The following is a 15,501-nucleotide window of genomic DNA, read 5'->3' as shown; positions in this document are numbered from 1 at the left end:
CCCCCCCGCTTCCTCTCCAATCCCCCCTCCGCCACCGCTAACGCGAATTGACGCAGGCATTCAGCAATGGCCGCGGTAGCGAAATCGTCTGTATGACCCTCAATGTCTTTGCGCAGCGCGTCGTCGGACGCACCCTCCATGAGCTCGTTCGCAACATGGGTAAGACCTGGCGTTACATGGTCTCAGACTCACAGTACCGCTGGATCGGTCCTGAGAAGTCCGTCACCCACCTCGCCGTCGCTGGTGTCCTCAATGCCGTCTGGGATCTATGGGGAAAGGTGCTTAGCAAGCCAGTGTGGCGTATTGTCGCTGATATGACCCCGGAGGAGATTGTCGGCTGTATCGATTTCAGATATATCACGGATGTGATCACACCAGAGGAGAGCATAGAGATGCTGAAGAAGACCCAGGCTCGGAAGCAGGAGAGACTAGAGGAGGCGTTGGCGGATAAAGCTGTGCCGGTGAGTTTTGGTGGGGAATATTTCAGGGTCGCATAACTGACCCTTCGACAGGCTTATACTACATCACCGGGCTGGTTGGCGTTTTCAGGAGACCGCATGAAGGAGGTTTTGCACGAGACGATTGCACAGGGATACACAGTGTTCAAGTTTAAGGTCGGCACGAGCATCGAGACGGATCGCGCTCGTTTGTCGGCTGTGCGTGACATTTTGGGGTATGATAACGAGTACCAGATTATGATTGATGCGAACCAAGTATGCTCATCTGGACCCTTTCGATCCGGCTTCAAGGCTAACGCGCGTCTAGGTATGGAGTGTACCAGAAGCGATCGAGTATATGAAGCACTTGGTTGAGTTCAAGCCTGTATTTATCGAGGGTATGTCTTGCTTGAATTCCGTAGATGGGTATATCAGATGCTGATACTATCTAGAACCCACAAACCCAGATGATGTCCTAGGACACGCAACAATCCGCAAGGCGCTCAAGCCATATGGCGTCGGTGTCGCAACCGGCGAGGCGGCACAAAACCGCGTCACATTCAAGCAGCTCCTTCAAGCTGAAGCCACTGATGTCTGCCAAATTGACGCTGTCCGCCTTGGTGGCGTGAACGAGTGTTTGGTAAGAGCTTCCTCCTGCATCCCCCTTATTATTTCGAGGGCTAACCCCATTTTGCCAGGCGGTCATGCTCATGGCTCTCAAATACGACGTTCCCTGCGTACCACACAACGGCGCCATGGGTCTCACAGAGTTGACTTCCCATCTCAGCACCATCGACTACATCGCCATCAGCGGCCGCAGGTCCATGTTGGAGAACGCAGACAGCCACCGTGAGAACCTCCGCCACCCATCGAAGATCGTCAACGCACACTACGTGACACCTTTGGCACCTGGATACTCCACGGGATACACGGATGAGGCATTGGAGAAGTACACATACCCAACCGGATCTTTCTGGAGTTCCGAGATCGGCCTGCAGATTATGGCTGCGCCGACTGGCGGAGAATTATAGACTCAATCATAGATGTAATAAATATAACGGCCGTTAAATGAATATCGCGGACTGGAAGATTAGGTGGTGGTTGTGATCGGTGTTAATCAGACGGAGGCCAGCATCCGCTGCTTCCTTCGGATATCCTGGATTATGGAAATCACTGCTTCAAGGCTCGAGTTTGGCGACGCCCATGGCTTGACGTTCTCGATTACCCGGGTCTGCAGCTCGTGGATGTCGGGAACAAATCGTTTCAAGCTGGGGCATAGTGATGCAAGGGTCAAAACAACGATCGCGCCGAGGGATCTGCTGACGAGTTAGCAAACCATCAACCAACCTTCAAATGGAAAGGCTACCTACGATAAAGAGAAGGTCCATGTGTACTGAGAAGCCCGCTTCATGATCTCTGTAGTATTGTATAGATAAATTCGACAGGCTTCTAGACAAATCTCACACTTCTCCATAATATCATCCACTGGCTCGGTGGCTCCATAAGCAACAACGTGCAGGACAAATGGTCGATAGATGATATGCTTGGTGGCGTAATATCGAATCCGAAGAACTTGTTGGCGATCATTCGCTGTAATACTGAAGTCTAAAGCTGGACGTACAGTTTCCGGGATTGACTCATACCACATATTCAGTTGGCGATGCAGCTCGTCGCATATACCCCTAATAGAGGATATGGCAGGAGATGGAAAGGCATTGGATGGGCTGGAGGCATTCAAAGATGTGGCGTGCTTTTGGGGATAAAGCGAATTGTGAATTCGATTGAGTAGGCGTCTAATTGAGATCTCTGCTAGGTAGCAAGTCGACTCTGTCTCATTCAAGTTGTTACAACTCGGAAGAGTCACCTCGTCCGTTAGTTGCTGTAGGCCACTCTGTGGTAACTCGAGTTCGGCAAGCCGATCACACTCGATTAGGAAACAACTCCAGAACAATCTGAGGACACCTTCTTTTTCAGAGGCGTCCCCTTCCTGAGCTCGTAATCTACCAAACATTAGCCCATGGGAATAGATGCTCTGGGGCTAGTGAACCTACCTGGATAACTTGAATTGGAGAATGGTAGAAGCCGAGTATACAAGTCGCCAGCTCTGAAGAGGGCGGACTATATATGCAAAGTAAATGCTCGCGAGTACCAATGCTTGAGGAAGCAAGATATTCCATTCGAGTGACCACGCAGACATTACTATTAAAGCTGGCATTGCAGATTGCATATACTGCATTCCCGGCAGGCTTGTCTCAAAGTCGTGTGGACCATCGGAAGGCAATGCTATTGACCCCAGAGCAAGTACAACCAGACAAAGCGCGCTCTGGACGCTGGAGTCGACTCCAGTCTCCAAAAACCTTGCGTAGATCCTCGAAAACGTATCGTGATCCAAGATGGGATGGCACGGGTGGACCTCTGAAAAGAAGACCGAAACGAGGTAATCAGTGATTTCGCGGTCAATATGGACTATAGGTTGCATTGGCTGCCACCCGTCGAATATGAACTTAGAAGGTAGCGGGTTCCTCGACTCCAGTGAGGAGAAGAGGTTCGTTGGATACTCCCCAATCAGCGCCTTCATCTCCGGCAAACACAGCAGGTAATTCGACGAAGTGATGTGCTTCGCTGGGATCGTAAGGACGGGCAGATCTGCTCCGCCGGTCTGCAAACCGGGAGCATCATAGAACCAAGGGGATGTTGGCCCGTTGTCATTCGAGCGTTGTGCACGTGATGCCGTCAACACCGCGTCGATGGTGGACGTTTGGCTCAGGGGCGAGCTGGAGGGGTTCGGCACCAGTGCCAGTCGTGACTGGATCTCTGTAGACAGTACTTCCATGCTCTGGGCGTGCGACTCGAGCAGACCTTCAATTCCTTGAAGCTTGTTCAGAATCTCTGCATTTGAGGTAGAAGGGTCATCGGCTTCAAACCTACAAAGTAGTCATTAACGTCAGTATATGAAATTTTAAACGTTAAGCTTCCAACTCGGCTAGTTACCTCCGCACAGGCAAGTCGGCATAGTGGCAGTCTGCTTCGGCTTCGATGCAATTGCTACATGATGGCCGGTTGGCGTCACAACGTCTCTTTCTAGCTTGGAGTCAGCGTGGCGTTAGCACAGCGGCGACACAGGCCAAATACCGATGGCGGCAGAAAGTGCAGGCAAGAGGAACCCGTCGACGACTATAACTCATTATAGCCTACAATACATATATTATATGTATAGATCTAAAGTGATAATGATCGAGCTTTGCAAAGCAGGGGTGCGTATCACACACATGCAGGAACACGGAAAGACTCCAAACCCCGATGTTCGGAACTTTCGATCGGCTAATAATCACGTGGCGACTCCACAAATGTCAAAAGAACTGTTGCTTGGCGACAGATGCCCCAATTGAATAATTGGTTTGATGCTCACACTAAAAATAAGTCCCCAACCAGAGTCTTCTACTCTGTTCTGATGGATGATCAAGATACGGTTGTAGACCAGTCACCTGACAGTACCTAAGTTTGAACGTCATGTGACCTCGACCGGCTCACTTACCTAGAGCTAGTAGAGGTTTTTAAGTTACTGGGGTATAGTTTAGCTATTATTACTTGTTAAAATATATTACTACTGTTTTCTATTTAATAGAGAAAGTGTTGGGTCAAGTGGTCTATTCTACTTCTAGCTAAGGAAAGAAATTTATGTATAGTATCGTATGAAAGATGCTCGTAAGGTACCTAGGTATGTAAGGTCAGCTAAATTGGTCTAACAGAAAGTAATCAAGTTATGGCCTTTACTCCTAGGTGATGGAGCGCCCAAGAATTTACTATAATATATATTATAACTACAACTATAAACGGCTACTCCGTTTTTCCATTTCCTAAGTTTATACAAATATGATATATCTTAGCCTCCAAATATAAACAAAGACCCCTGATATCCAGCGAAAGGTCTCCCTCTGGTATCGGTCTTAGGCCTGGGTGGCGGTCTCCAGATGGGTGCTGACCTGAGGCCGTTTCTCCTCCAAGACGGTCTCGCCGTCAACCTTGGAGCCCTCCGCGATTCTGCGGTTCTCAGCGTCGACGAACACCTGTGGCCGGTTGCGCTGTGTCAGCGCCGAGTTGCGGAACACAAACACCGAGCTGCTCTGCAGGAAGATCTCGTCCATGTCCTCAAGGGTGCGGCGCGAGGTTTCGGGATAAATGCAGTACACGATGGGGAAGTAGCAGTATACAATGATGGCGAATACTGCGAGAGACGAATGTTAGCAAGAGGGCCTAAGAGTATAACCTAATGTGGCGCAGGTTAAGTACGTACTAAGGTAAAATCTCCATCCAAGATTCGTCACACCGACCTTGGTGAACTGAGTCACAATGAAAGACCCCATCCAGTTAGTAGCTGTTGCGGCAGCCGCACCACGTGTACGCCATCCCAGAGAGTTGATCTCAGAGTTGTAAACCCATGGAACCTTTCAAATGTCAGTATGGGGTGTTCAGCCTGGCAGGATAAATGTGAAAAGCAGGCTTACCTTCGCGTAACTTGTGCCGTAGAAAAAGTAGTAGAGGAAGAACATAGAGGTTGTGGCAGCACCCATCTGATGGTTTATATTAGTACGGTAAATTGGTTGCAAGGCGTATAGGATACTTACAGCCTTATTTTGTGCAGGATTGATGCCACCCTGGCGTAAGCACAACGCTGCAATCAAGTAGCAAGACCCACAGGTTACGGAGCCATAGAGCATAAGCCTGAAAGTTCGAGGTTAGCAAAATTAATAGATGGAAGAAGAACGGTGGTACATACTTGCGTCGTCCGACCAGATCAATCAAGAGCAAACATAAGAAGGCGGCCCCTAGATATGATGTGGCGTTGCAGGCGGTCAATAGTCTGCTCATCTGCTGGTCGAAGCCAACGCTCTGTTGCAGTAGAGTCGGTAGATAGTATCCTGTTTTATTAAGTCAGCAGTGTTATTACTTAAGCTACGCGTTGCGGAGACATACCAAGCGCATTGACACCGCTGAACTGCTGCATCATCTGCGTTCCGCAAGATAATAATAGGCGGCGGAAGTTTTGGGTCTTATCTCTGAAAAGCAAGACATCCTTGATCGACAAACGATTCTCACGCTCCGCGGCAATTGCAGACCTGATCGAAAGAAATTCGGCGTTGACCTCCGAATCATGGATATCGACGTTCTTGCCGGCCAATCTGGCAATGACTTCGAGGGCTTCCTCTTGTCGGTCTTGTAGGAGGAGCCATCGAGGAGTCTCTGGTAGGAAGGGGAGGACGGTGATGACTATGATCGGGAAGACAAGTTGGAAAGCCAACGGGAAGCGCCATTGTAAAGCACCGCCGCTGAAATAAAGTGCGTAATTCATCCAGTTGGCGAGGCAGAAAGCTGCGGTATTACACAAACTTCCGACCACGACAAGTTTTCCTCGTATACGGGGCTTTGAACATTCGGCTTGATAAACGGGACAAGTCGCAGAAGTCAAGCCTGAGAGTAGGGTAAGTTTCTGAACAGAGCTCGAAAGAAGAGTAATAACATACCCATTCCGAAGCCATTGATGACACGGCCAATGATCATCTGAGGAAGGTGATATGCGGAAATCTGGAGAATAGCACCAACAGAGTTCGCGAAAAGGCCAAGCATAATCGTTCTCTTTCTGCCCATCTTATCTCCGAGGGTGAAGGCGAAGATTGCACCAAAGAAGGCACCAAGCTATTCTCTGGTCAGCAACAACTATTGATGAGAACTGGGAGACAGTTGCCGTACCGAGAAACAACTAGACGTGATACCCGAGATGTTTGGATCTTTGATCTCTGGGAAGTAGTGTATAAAATCTTTGGAAATCAGGACTCCTGAAAAGACACCCTATCGATGGCAAATCAGCCGGCGACCCAGAAGGCCTTGAACGAGCAAATTTACCTGATCATATCCAAACCAGGACATGGAAGCTGATAATCTGTTAGTCTATAAAATCGAGATGGAGATGGAAGCATTCTCACCTGCGTTAGCAAGAGTGATGAAGAATATCAGCCAGTTGCCACGGACATTGTTGATGTAACCCATCTTGACAGGAGGAACACCCTTGGCGTTCAACGATCGAGGATGAAAGTTGGGAGATTAAGCTCGGGCAGAAGAAGGATAAGAGCATAAAACACTCTCCTCTTGTCGATCATACCGAGAAAACGAGAGGGAGGACAGAGAAGTTATAGATGGTGAGAAAGGAGTTGAGGGAGGGAGACCATTGACAGTCCTCTACTACTCGTAGCGTCAAAAATACATGTACCGTGCTCAGGATTGGATGTCCGGAGCAAGTTGGGGTACCTCGTGGCGTGGGGAAGTACGGGGAAAAGAGAAATTTGGGGAAGCCAACTATGAAACCTCTCCCCATTACTCGGGCACCAATTGGTGTGGCGTCCGCCGTCTGGGGTTGGAGGGCGGCAGGGGGGTGCAGAATTGGTACGATGCGGCGGGGATGGGCGGCTTTAAATCCGCCAGGTCTCGTGATGCTGCCGATACCCGCATGGACGGCATATCCCCACATCTACGAGGAGCGCCCGGCGGGTATAGGCGGAAAGGCATTCTGCTCGAGTCAACACCATCTAATGGTCTGGAGAGCGTCCCGCCCGCCACCACATCCAACTTCCAAGACCTTCCTTCCGATGTAGAATAATAATAAGGCCATATTATTACGGAGGTAGACCATATTTCGCTTTTTTCCATCGCCCATGTAACCATTTCCACAGTTGCTCCTTTCCACACAACATTTTTGTATACATTACTCCACACACACGCAATGGCTCCTTCGTACGCTACCCCCATTTCTTCTGGAGGAAATTATGTCTGACAAACTTCAAGATACGTTCTCGTGACGGGTGCAACGGGCTTCATTGGTGCCCATATCGTCGACGTCCTGCTCAGCCATGGCCTCAAGGTCCGTGGTGCAACTCGGTCACTGGCGAAGGGACAGGCGATGATCGATGCGCGGCCAAAATATACCTCTCAACTAGACTTTGTCGAGATCGATGATTTCGAGAGGACAGGAGTGTTTGAGGAGGCTGTGAAGGGAATTGACTCTGTCATCCATGCGGCAAGCGTATGGTCACCCTGTGCATCTCCTGTTGGACATTGACTGAGCAGTCGCAGCCCTTCACCTACGACACAAAAGATAACGAGAAAGAACTCATTATTCCTGCCATCAATGGAGTCAAATCCATCCTGGACGCAGCTTCAAAAAGCGACGTGAAGAGAGTTGTGATCACATCTTCGTTTGCTTCAGTATTAGACGCAGATAGGAAAGCGCCTCCTTATTTCACGTACACCGGCAAAGACTGGAATCCGCTTACATACGAAGAGGCAGCCGACCCAGCAACGAGCGCAGTCATCGCATACCGAGGCTCCAAGAAATTTGCTGAGTTAGAGGCGTGGAATTTTATCAAGAAGGGTGACGCAAAATTCGATATCGTCACTCTATGCCCTCCAATGACATTCGGCCCGGTCGTTCACCCAGTCCGCACTGTAGAGCAACTCAATGAGTCCAACGCGATGCTGTGGAAGATTGCAAGTGGCCATAATCCGTTGCCCGTTGCACGAGTGCCATTCTGGATCGATGTGAGAGATCTGGCAAAGGCGCATGTCGAAGCATTGCTGCGTCCGGAGGTTGGGAACAAGAGATACATTCCTGCTGCGCCTGAAGGATTTTCTTATCAGTTGGCGGCTGATATTATCCTAAAGGAGTTTCCTTGGGCAGAAAGGACGGTCACAAAGACGACAGACCAGGTCATTGACCAGTCTCATGGATTGGATGGCGAAACTGTCACGAAGGAACTCGGGGTTGAATATAAGAGCTTCAAGCAGACGGTGGTGGATCTGGTCACCCAGGCGGTGGACCTGAAGAGGAATAGCACAAAATGAAACTTGCATCTTACTTAGATGATACCTTTAGAATAGAGCTGCAAATCGAGTGCCCTCGTAGATTCGAGAACATCGAGAAATAAACGAACAGAATACCTCCCTCGAAATCACTCGCACACGCTGCAACCGATTAATAAGAATAGAACCATCCCACATGCTCGGCTGCTTGAACCCCATGATCTATTGTTAACCCTAACCTGGGCGGCATCGGCTCGCGGCTCGGGTACGCTAGAGAATAGCTCCGTCGGGTCGGCATTTACTCGCGGACAGCGTAACCAAGAGTCACGGGAGTCGACTTTTGACAAAGGTGGGTAAGAGCGGAATCTTTTTACAGGTCGCAATCCTCGCGGATAAACCGCCTCCTGAGAAATCCCCACTATTTAGCACCTAGTGTCAAGTCTAGCAATAGCGATTGCAATCAACAATGGGGTTTTGTGGAACGCGCATCTGAAAAATTCCCCTCCAAGCTCCGAGTGCCACAAAATGGCCTATATCAGAAGCTGGTGCCCCGGGAAATACCCCCATAGAACCAACAGTCAAAGTAAGAACTGAAAATTTTGCCAAGATGGTGTACCCAGATACTTTCGAAGGCTTTGCCATCACTTCAGGAGACCAGTGGCAGTCCCCTAAGAGGTTTGAAGTGAGTGTCTTCTAGTCTACGCATCTTCTATGACGACTGTCTGACACAACAACTCGTAGTTCAAGCCAAAGCCTTTCGGAGATTTCGATATCGATGTCAAGATCATTGCCTGCGGCGTTTGCGGATCCGACCTACACACAGCAACCGGAGGATGGGGAAACAAGAACTGGCCCCTTGTGCCTGGTCATGGTAAATCTCAAAAACCAGGAAATTCTAGAAATCACACTCACACCTACCAGAGATCATTGGCCACGCTGTTAAGGTCGGCCCCAAGGTCACCTCCGTCAAGGTCGGGGACCGCGTCGGTGTCGGAGCACAGATATCTGCCTGCCTAGACTGCCCACAGTGCAAGGAGGACAACGAGACATACTGCAAGGAGCAGCTGGGTATGTTCCACACTTTGGGGTGTAATAGGGAGCCTGGCTGATCGCAATCACCATAGACACATACGGTTCCGTCTACCCAGATGGCACCTTGGCCCACGGTGGCTACTCTTCCCACATCCGTGCCCATGAGCACTTCACATTCCCCATTCCAGAGGCATTAAAAACCGAGGAAGCTGCACCAATGCTGTGCGCTGGCCTCACAGCCTACTCCCCCATCTTCCGTAACGGCGCTGGCCCAGGAAAGAAGATCGGAATCATCGGAGTGTAAGTCATCCAAGCCCCCCGTCATCGCGGGGTTCACTTCGTTGTCCATCCAAGTAACGAAAACTAACCCAAACACAGTGGCGGCATTGGCCATTTCGGTATCATGTTCGCGAAGGCCCTCGGCGCAGAGGTCTGGGCTATCTCGCGCAGCTCAGCCAAGAAGGCCGATGCCCTCAAGATGGGTGCTGACGGTTTCTTGGAGACTCGTGTCAAGGACTGGAATGTGCCACACGAGTTCACATTCGACATGATCCTCAACACAGCGAGCTCGGACGACGGTTTTGATCTCGCTCCATATCTGTCGCTGCTGCGCGTGCACGGCAAGTTCATCAGCGTCGGCCTGCCAGAGGGTGAGGGCAGCAAGGTCCGCCCACAGTCGCTACTGGCAAACGGTTGCATGATCGGCGCCAGCCACTTGGGAAGCAGAAAGGAGACACTGGATATGTTGCAGTTGGCTGCCGATAAGGGCATTAAGAGCTGGGTGGAGACCATCCCAGTCTCTGAGAAGGGCTGTGGAGAAGCCTGTAAGTTTGATCCCCGAGGTGTCCTCTATGTGTTGCAAGTTTGCTAATGATTCCTCTGCAGTGACTCGCCTCCATAACAACGACGTTCGATATAGATTCACCCTCGTCGACTACGACAAGCAGTTTTAAGGGTCTGTAGATATTAGATATAAAATAAATAATTAAATTCCGAAATACTTCTACACGATGTGACCGAAACTAATGTTGGATGCTTGATCGTATTTTCACTCGCCTCTCGCATTAGAAAATTTATGATTTGTATGTGTCAGTTCACGTTTGATTTCTAGACACTCTACAAATTATGCTCACACAACAAGTGAAGTTATTATGTGGGACTGCCGTCCAAGTATCTTGGCGTGCTGGATAATCTACACTTTTGTCTGGATGTAATGCACTCCTACGGTCAATTTCGCTTTCATGCAAAAGATTTTAAGCCCATAGTTGGGGCGTCTGCATATAGTTAGTTGTACATCAGCAAGCGCGCCAGTGGCCTAGTAGTGGTTTATTCATACTTAATGAAAGTCCAAAAAAAGAATTCTTTACATATTGCTGGGATGTTAGTGGTGCTGTTCCTGGAAATACCTTGGTTGCATAATTAGCTCTGAGTTAGGGAAGCGTCTGCGACAAGGCTTTGGTATAGTGGTTCCTGGCATCTAATAAGTAATGGCTCTTAAAAGGTGGCATTACTATTTGTATTTCTGGCTATAGGTTCCTTGTTCCAAAATTTGGAAGTCCTCATTACGGCAACAAAAAGTTCCTCGGGCTATTGCCAGTAGCTAGTAATTATCCTGCTAACCGTCAAGCTCTCTTTTCGCATAGAAGTTCTTTTGTTGACTCTTTGTATCAATACGATAATACATTTACAAAGCATATAATTCTTGGAGCTCTTTTCGCTAGCATGTATAAGCTTTTCAGGTGTCAAGGCTAATCCCTCTGGACATAACAGAGTTGTAACATAGAGTATTGTAGCACCTAGCACCCTCCCGCTTCCGCCACCAAAAATGAAAAAGAGAAGTCAATGAATAAGTCGAGGAAAACTTCCCTCGTCTAGGTCCCGTGACATAGCCTCCTCTTGACCTGTAGGCGGTATAGACGCGAGTGTGTGATATATTAAACGTGAATCTTTTCGCGTCGTCAACCCATCCAGCTTCCGATTACCATCACTCGATCTCTCATCAGCGTCAATGTAAAGCATCAAGCTCTCTCCTAGTCGCAGTTACTTTGACACTTGTAAGTTTTGTTTGACCTTCACTCACCATCTTACAGCCTTCACAGGCTTTTCAATCCATACAAGCAATTTCGCCGGACTGATTAACAGGTTGGCTTCAAGATAGATCGGGTTGAAGCTATTCCGTTAACAGATTCTAACTGGATATAGGCATTCGTCAAACAACAGTATGTCGGCAAGACACAGGATTCCGAAGGCTGGAGGATTGTGCGACGCACCGGCGGACTACATAATGAACAGGGCGCGGGAAGATGGAGTGGCTCTTTGTTGTGAAAAGAAAGAGCACGCCATAGCGACCATCTGGGCCCATGCCCACGGGCTTATACTGCCCGACCTTCACGATTTGATCCGACCAGATAAAGTCAAAAGTTGGTATCAGTATTATCGATGGTCTACTCAAAACCTAAAGGCAGAGATATACGACCGGATGAGCGGGGTCCCTGGTTCGCATTCCATCTTTTACAACCTTACTTTGATCAGGGAAAAGGAAGCATTAGTTGCAATTTCTTTGTACCTCGATGCGATGGGGGTAGACTACGAACAGGATATTGAAGAAAGGTCGATCAACCCAATACCTGAGAAGAAAGTGGGGAAAATACTTCTTGGCCTTGCACAGCTAGTCTTTGGAGCCCAGGAACAAGCTCAGCCTCCAACATATGACGTCCCATTACAACACCAAGCACTATCTCCAACTAACCGCAACGTTCCTGTACTTTTTTCGGAAATTCCAACTGCTGCCTGTAGAGCTGCGTCGTATGGTCTGGGACATCATAGTGGACGAGCCACGAGTAATACAATTTTATCGCCAACGGCTGATCACGAAGTGCAATGCGCCGGTTCCGGTTGCTCTATGCGTCAACAAGGCATCAAGGGGTTGGGCTATGAAAAAATATACGAAATGCCAATTTCCTGGTTATGGCAACAGGTACTGCCCGGTATTTACCTATTTCAAGGCTGACACCGATATTCTCTACTTTGGTCCTCGGACCTTTGAATTTAACAGCGACCCCTTATCGACCTCAAATCGGTTTATTTATCACTACCCAAAACAAGAGCTGGGATTTATTAAGAATATAGCCTACACCAACTGGCATTTTTCGGCAACAATGGAGGAGAAACTTGTTGACAAGCTTGTTTCGTTCATCAATGTGAAGACTGTTACGTGGGTCCCTAACGATTTCGATGTCTGGTTCAAACCATATAGCACCGAACTATACAATATCAAGACCTATGCCAGTACTGCGTCTAATCCGAGTCTCGGTAAGAAAGAAAGGAACATAGATAACAAGCAACTTGACCACGTGCGCAAGTTGTTTGAAAAATGCGACCACAAGCGCATTGATGCTGCTCTTGCAGCTAATCAAGCTGCTGGTGTTGCGGAACATCAACTAGTACCAGTTGAAATACGGGAGAATATGCCTGAGTTCCGCGTTGCATGGACAAAGAATCTGTTGGACCCTAGGGTCTAGGATGGCAATATTGAGGATCTTGACAGTGCTGAGGATATTGGCAATACTGGGGATTGTGACAATACTGAGGGCCTTGAGGATGGGGGTTATGTGTAGCAAATCGTATTTGCTACGGGTGGTGAAGTGTTAGCTTTTCCTCTTAATATTTACTCTACAGTTTGTTACTGGGGCCGGGTAGCTCATTGCGATGGGCTACCTGGGGCATTTCTTTTCTTTGTTTGATTTTCTGTGTAGAGACAAATTACTCTGCCTGATAGATAAGTGATAGCTATGAATTACATAGCAATTCCTGGGTTATACAGTTATACCTAGCTAACTAAATGGAATACTTCTCTCGAATTTCAGTGTCCACGCTTAATATGAAGTGAATTATCCAGAACAGTATAATGTTCTAATGTTTTATATTACGAGTGAAAAACCCTTCAAGTTACATAGGTCGTGTCTTACACTTTTAATAAATATTTTGTTGTTAGTGTAGTGTCATATCACGTGAGGTCGTCCCCCTATTTACTTCTGTCGGCTCGCTTAGCTCTCATAACTCGGTCACTATGATCCCTTTTCAGCATCAATATCGTGTCTATATTGTACCATTTGATATAAAGTGAAGCATTATGAAACCTGGCTGCCGGCAAGATTGTGTTTCGTAGTATTGCTCTAAGTACGAAGCCATTTGCTTTTGAAGAGAATCAACCACGTGACACTACCGTCACAGTAGACAAGCAAAAATGTACTTTATCTTAGGCACTTCGGAAATTACATGTAACATGCACCAACTTTGTTGTATTTTACTATTTACGGCAATACAACAACACATAGGTTCAAGTTCAGGTTTGCTCGACAACAAACTGTATCTGTTATATCTAAACAATACTACTAAAACCCCAAATGACAGTCTCCGCACACCATCCTTAGGCTCTTCCCATACCGGGCACAGTCATCCTCACCTAGTGCTTTTAACTGTGCTTCTGCAGGTGCTCAACTTCTAAGTCTCTTGGACCTTCGGCATGGTTGCAAATTCTCGTTCTTCCGCTTCCGCTTCACAACTTTCTGTTGACCCGGTGCATCAAGCATCTCATGCTCATCCAGTGTGTCATGTATCTCATGCTCATCCGGTGCATCAAGCATCTCATGCTCATCCGGTACGTCATGCATCTCCTGATCACCCAATCCGTCCTGCTCATCCGGTCCGCCGTGCCCATCCCATCGGTCGAGGCCATCCGATCCGTCCTGCTCTCCCGACACGTCCTGCTCGCCCTCCCAATCAATAAAACACTCCCAGTCCACTTCGTGATGTACTATAGCATTTTCCCCAACCATGCTCCAGTCCATTAGTACATCCTTGTCGTCGTCAACCTTCCACATACACAACTGACCTAACTCTACACTAGGTTTAGTAGCATCTCGGAACTCATCAATGTTGACATTAACTTCGAGGATGTTAACCGTCTTCTGGACTATCTTTCTCAATATACCTAAGCCTTCTGTTCCTTTGTCCTCGTTATACCACGGCCAAAGTGAGAAAAGGGTGTGGACCTCTCTTACGTTCTTGAAGGGTGTGAGGAAGTAAGGGAACTTGTGAACAAAGTGCTCCAGCACCAAGGAGGGATGTGGACAATCGTGCATTTCAGAGAAGGGAACAGGAAATCTTTCAGTTGGTGCTATAATGCGGTGCAGAGGAGCCGGAATTAGGGCGATGTTGCGGACGTTGTTGGCACCGGTCTTTGCTGGTGAATACCAGAGAGGAGTAAGCCAGGTGTTGGAAGACCCATCAGTTAGATAGCATGTGCTATATATCTTTGTTAGTATTTATATGGAAATTTTATAAAGGGGCAAATCCGTATAACGAGGGAATTGGTAGAGCATCCTAGCAGGAACCGATTTCACTTACCAAACAATAATTTCCAAAGTTTGAATTGTAGCCACGGCATATTTGCTCATTCCATATAAACTCCATTTATTTCCAGCATGCAACGTAAATGCATTAGAACCATAGAATATGTCAAGAAGACAACCATAAGCTACAGGGGAGATGCGCATGGCGACTATGACTGCGGGCATTTCGCCCGTCCACTCCAGGCAACATCTTCCGAAGATGTTGTTGCGGACCTGAACTGGGAGCTTATCGAAAACGCTCCCGGGGTTTATGGTGCGGCTTGCGACTGGGCTGTACATTTCTGACGTTGGTACAAGCCCGATCGGAGCAAGTGTGGTACAGTCCATGGTGCGATGTTGTACCTCCTTGCGGTTAGGTTGTTGGGTCGTTGAAAGGGGAAGTGAATATAAAGAATTTCTCTGACTTGGATCGATCTTGCAAATGGACGTCAGATAGATTGATTTTGTGGTTGTAAACTGAACGCCTCCAGAAGAATCTAAACCTCCTTGAGTTAGATGTCAGCTATGGTTGGAGTGACCAATGTTTAGACGCGATTTGCTGCAGCTCGCAAGAAGGTTTAGGGGAGAGCAAGGCGAGGTTAATCACATCCCAAGGGGTAACTGAGCTAGATTTGTTTATAAATAAATTGTATCGCGCGAATCGCGTAACTTTCTGCCATGACCAACTAACAAACACGTCCTATTCTGCCACAATAGCCAAGACGGTAAGTAAGTAGGTAGGCATTACAGACAGAAAAGCGGAGGAACTAACAAAATACGGTCGATTG

General features: G+C 48.0%; 7 protein-coding genes across 7 annotated transcripts in view; 4 read left to right on the top strand and 3 right to left on the bottom strand.

Moving 5' to 3' along the window:
* The window catches only part of BP5553_06073 (putative l-galactonate dehydratase protein), a gene marked incomplete at both ends in the record, with an annotated part of 1,682 nt that extends 214 nt beyond the window's left edge, over positions 1 to 1,468 (top strand). The window contains 5 exons of the mRNA XM_032014696.1: positions 57 to 461; positions 513 to 713; positions 766 to 835; positions 890 to 1,077; positions 1,136 to 1,468. Of these exons, the coding sequence (XP_031869377.1) occupies positions 57 to 461; positions 513 to 713; positions 766 to 835; positions 890 to 1,077; positions 1,136 to 1,468 (1,197 nt within the window). The remainder of the gene's footprint in view (positions 1 to 56; positions 462 to 512; positions 714 to 765; positions 836 to 889; positions 1,078 to 1,135) is intronic.
* An 86-nt stretch (positions 1,469 to 1,554) lies between these two features.
* BP5553_06072 (uncharacterized protein) lies at positions 1,555 to 3,622 on the bottom strand (the record flags this gene model as incomplete). The annotated part of the gene is made up of 5 exons (XM_032014695.1): positions 1,555 to 1,753; positions 1,808 to 2,437; positions 2,489 to 3,361; positions 3,429 to 3,518; positions 3,570 to 3,622. 5 exons carry the CDS (start codon positions 3,620 to 3,622, stop codon positions 1,555 to 1,557), a joined length of 1,845 nt encoding a protein of 614 aa, XP_031869376.1.
* A 762-nt stretch (positions 3,623 to 4,384) lies between these two features.
* On the bottom strand, positions 4,385 to 6,482 carry BP5553_06071 (uncharacterized protein; the record flags this gene model as incomplete). The annotated part of the gene is made up of 10 exons (XM_032014694.1): positions 4,385 to 4,662; positions 4,732 to 4,882; positions 4,943 to 5,008; positions 5,063 to 5,159; positions 5,215 to 5,356; positions 5,412 to 5,906; positions 5,960 to 6,131; positions 6,186 to 6,284; positions 6,339 to 6,367; positions 6,419 to 6,482. The coding sequence occupies 10 exons, from the start codon at positions 6,480 to 6,482 to the stop codon at positions 4,385 to 4,387; spliced, it is 1,593 nt and encodes a 530-aa protein (XP_031869375.1).
* Positions 6,483 to 7,212: 730 nt separating this feature from the next.
* BP5553_06070 (NAD dependent epimerase) lies at positions 7,213 to 8,330 on the top strand (the record flags this gene model as incomplete). The annotated part of the gene is made up of 3 exons (XM_032014693.1): positions 7,213 to 7,223; positions 7,275 to 7,512; positions 7,563 to 8,330. The coding sequence occupies 3 exons, from the start codon at positions 7,213 to 7,215 to the stop codon at positions 8,328 to 8,330; spliced, it is 1,017 nt and encodes a 338-aa protein (XP_031869374.1).
* A 565-nt stretch (positions 8,331 to 8,895) lies between these two features.
* BP5553_06069 (Uncharacterized protein) lies at positions 8,896 to 10,273 on the top strand (the record flags this gene model as incomplete). Its single annotated transcript, XM_032014692.1, has 6 exons — positions 8,896 to 8,970; positions 9,030 to 9,159; positions 9,210 to 9,356; positions 9,413 to 9,620; positions 9,699 to 10,144; positions 10,206 to 10,273. 6 exons carry the CDS (start codon positions 8,896 to 8,898, stop codon positions 10,271 to 10,273), a joined length of 1,074 nt encoding a protein of 357 aa, XP_031869373.1.
* Positions 10,274 to 11,541: 1,268 nt separating this feature from the next.
* On the top strand, positions 11,542 to 12,841 carry BP5553_06068 (uncharacterized protein; the record flags this gene model as incomplete). The annotated part of the gene is made up of 2 exons (XM_032014691.1): positions 11,542 to 12,307; positions 12,426 to 12,841. The coding sequence occupies 2 exons, from the start codon at positions 11,542 to 11,544 to the stop codon at positions 12,839 to 12,841; spliced, it is 1,182 nt and encodes a 393-aa protein (XP_031869372.1).
* A 975-nt stretch (positions 12,842 to 13,816) lies between these two features.
* BP5553_06067 (uncharacterized protein) lies at positions 13,817 to 15,061 on the bottom strand (the record flags this gene model as incomplete). Its single annotated transcript, XM_032014690.1, has 2 exons — positions 13,817 to 14,627; positions 14,730 to 15,061. 2 exons carry the CDS (start codon positions 15,059 to 15,061, stop codon positions 13,817 to 13,819), a joined length of 1,143 nt encoding a protein of 380 aa, XP_031869371.1.
* Between the last annotated feature and the right edge of the window lie 440 nt (positions 15,062 to 15,501).

Source organism: Venustampulla echinocandica (assembly GCF_003357145.1).
Source record: "Venustampulla echinocandica strain BP 5553 chromosome Unknown scaffold_3, whole genome shotgun sequence".
NCBI classification, from domain to species: domain Eukaryota; kingdom Fungi; phylum Ascomycota; class Leotiomycetes; order Helotiales; family Pleuroascaceae; genus Venustampulla; species Venustampulla echinocandica.
The sequence above is the reverse complement of the archived record's forward strand: the minus strand, read 5'-3'. Positions and strand labels throughout refer to the sequence as shown.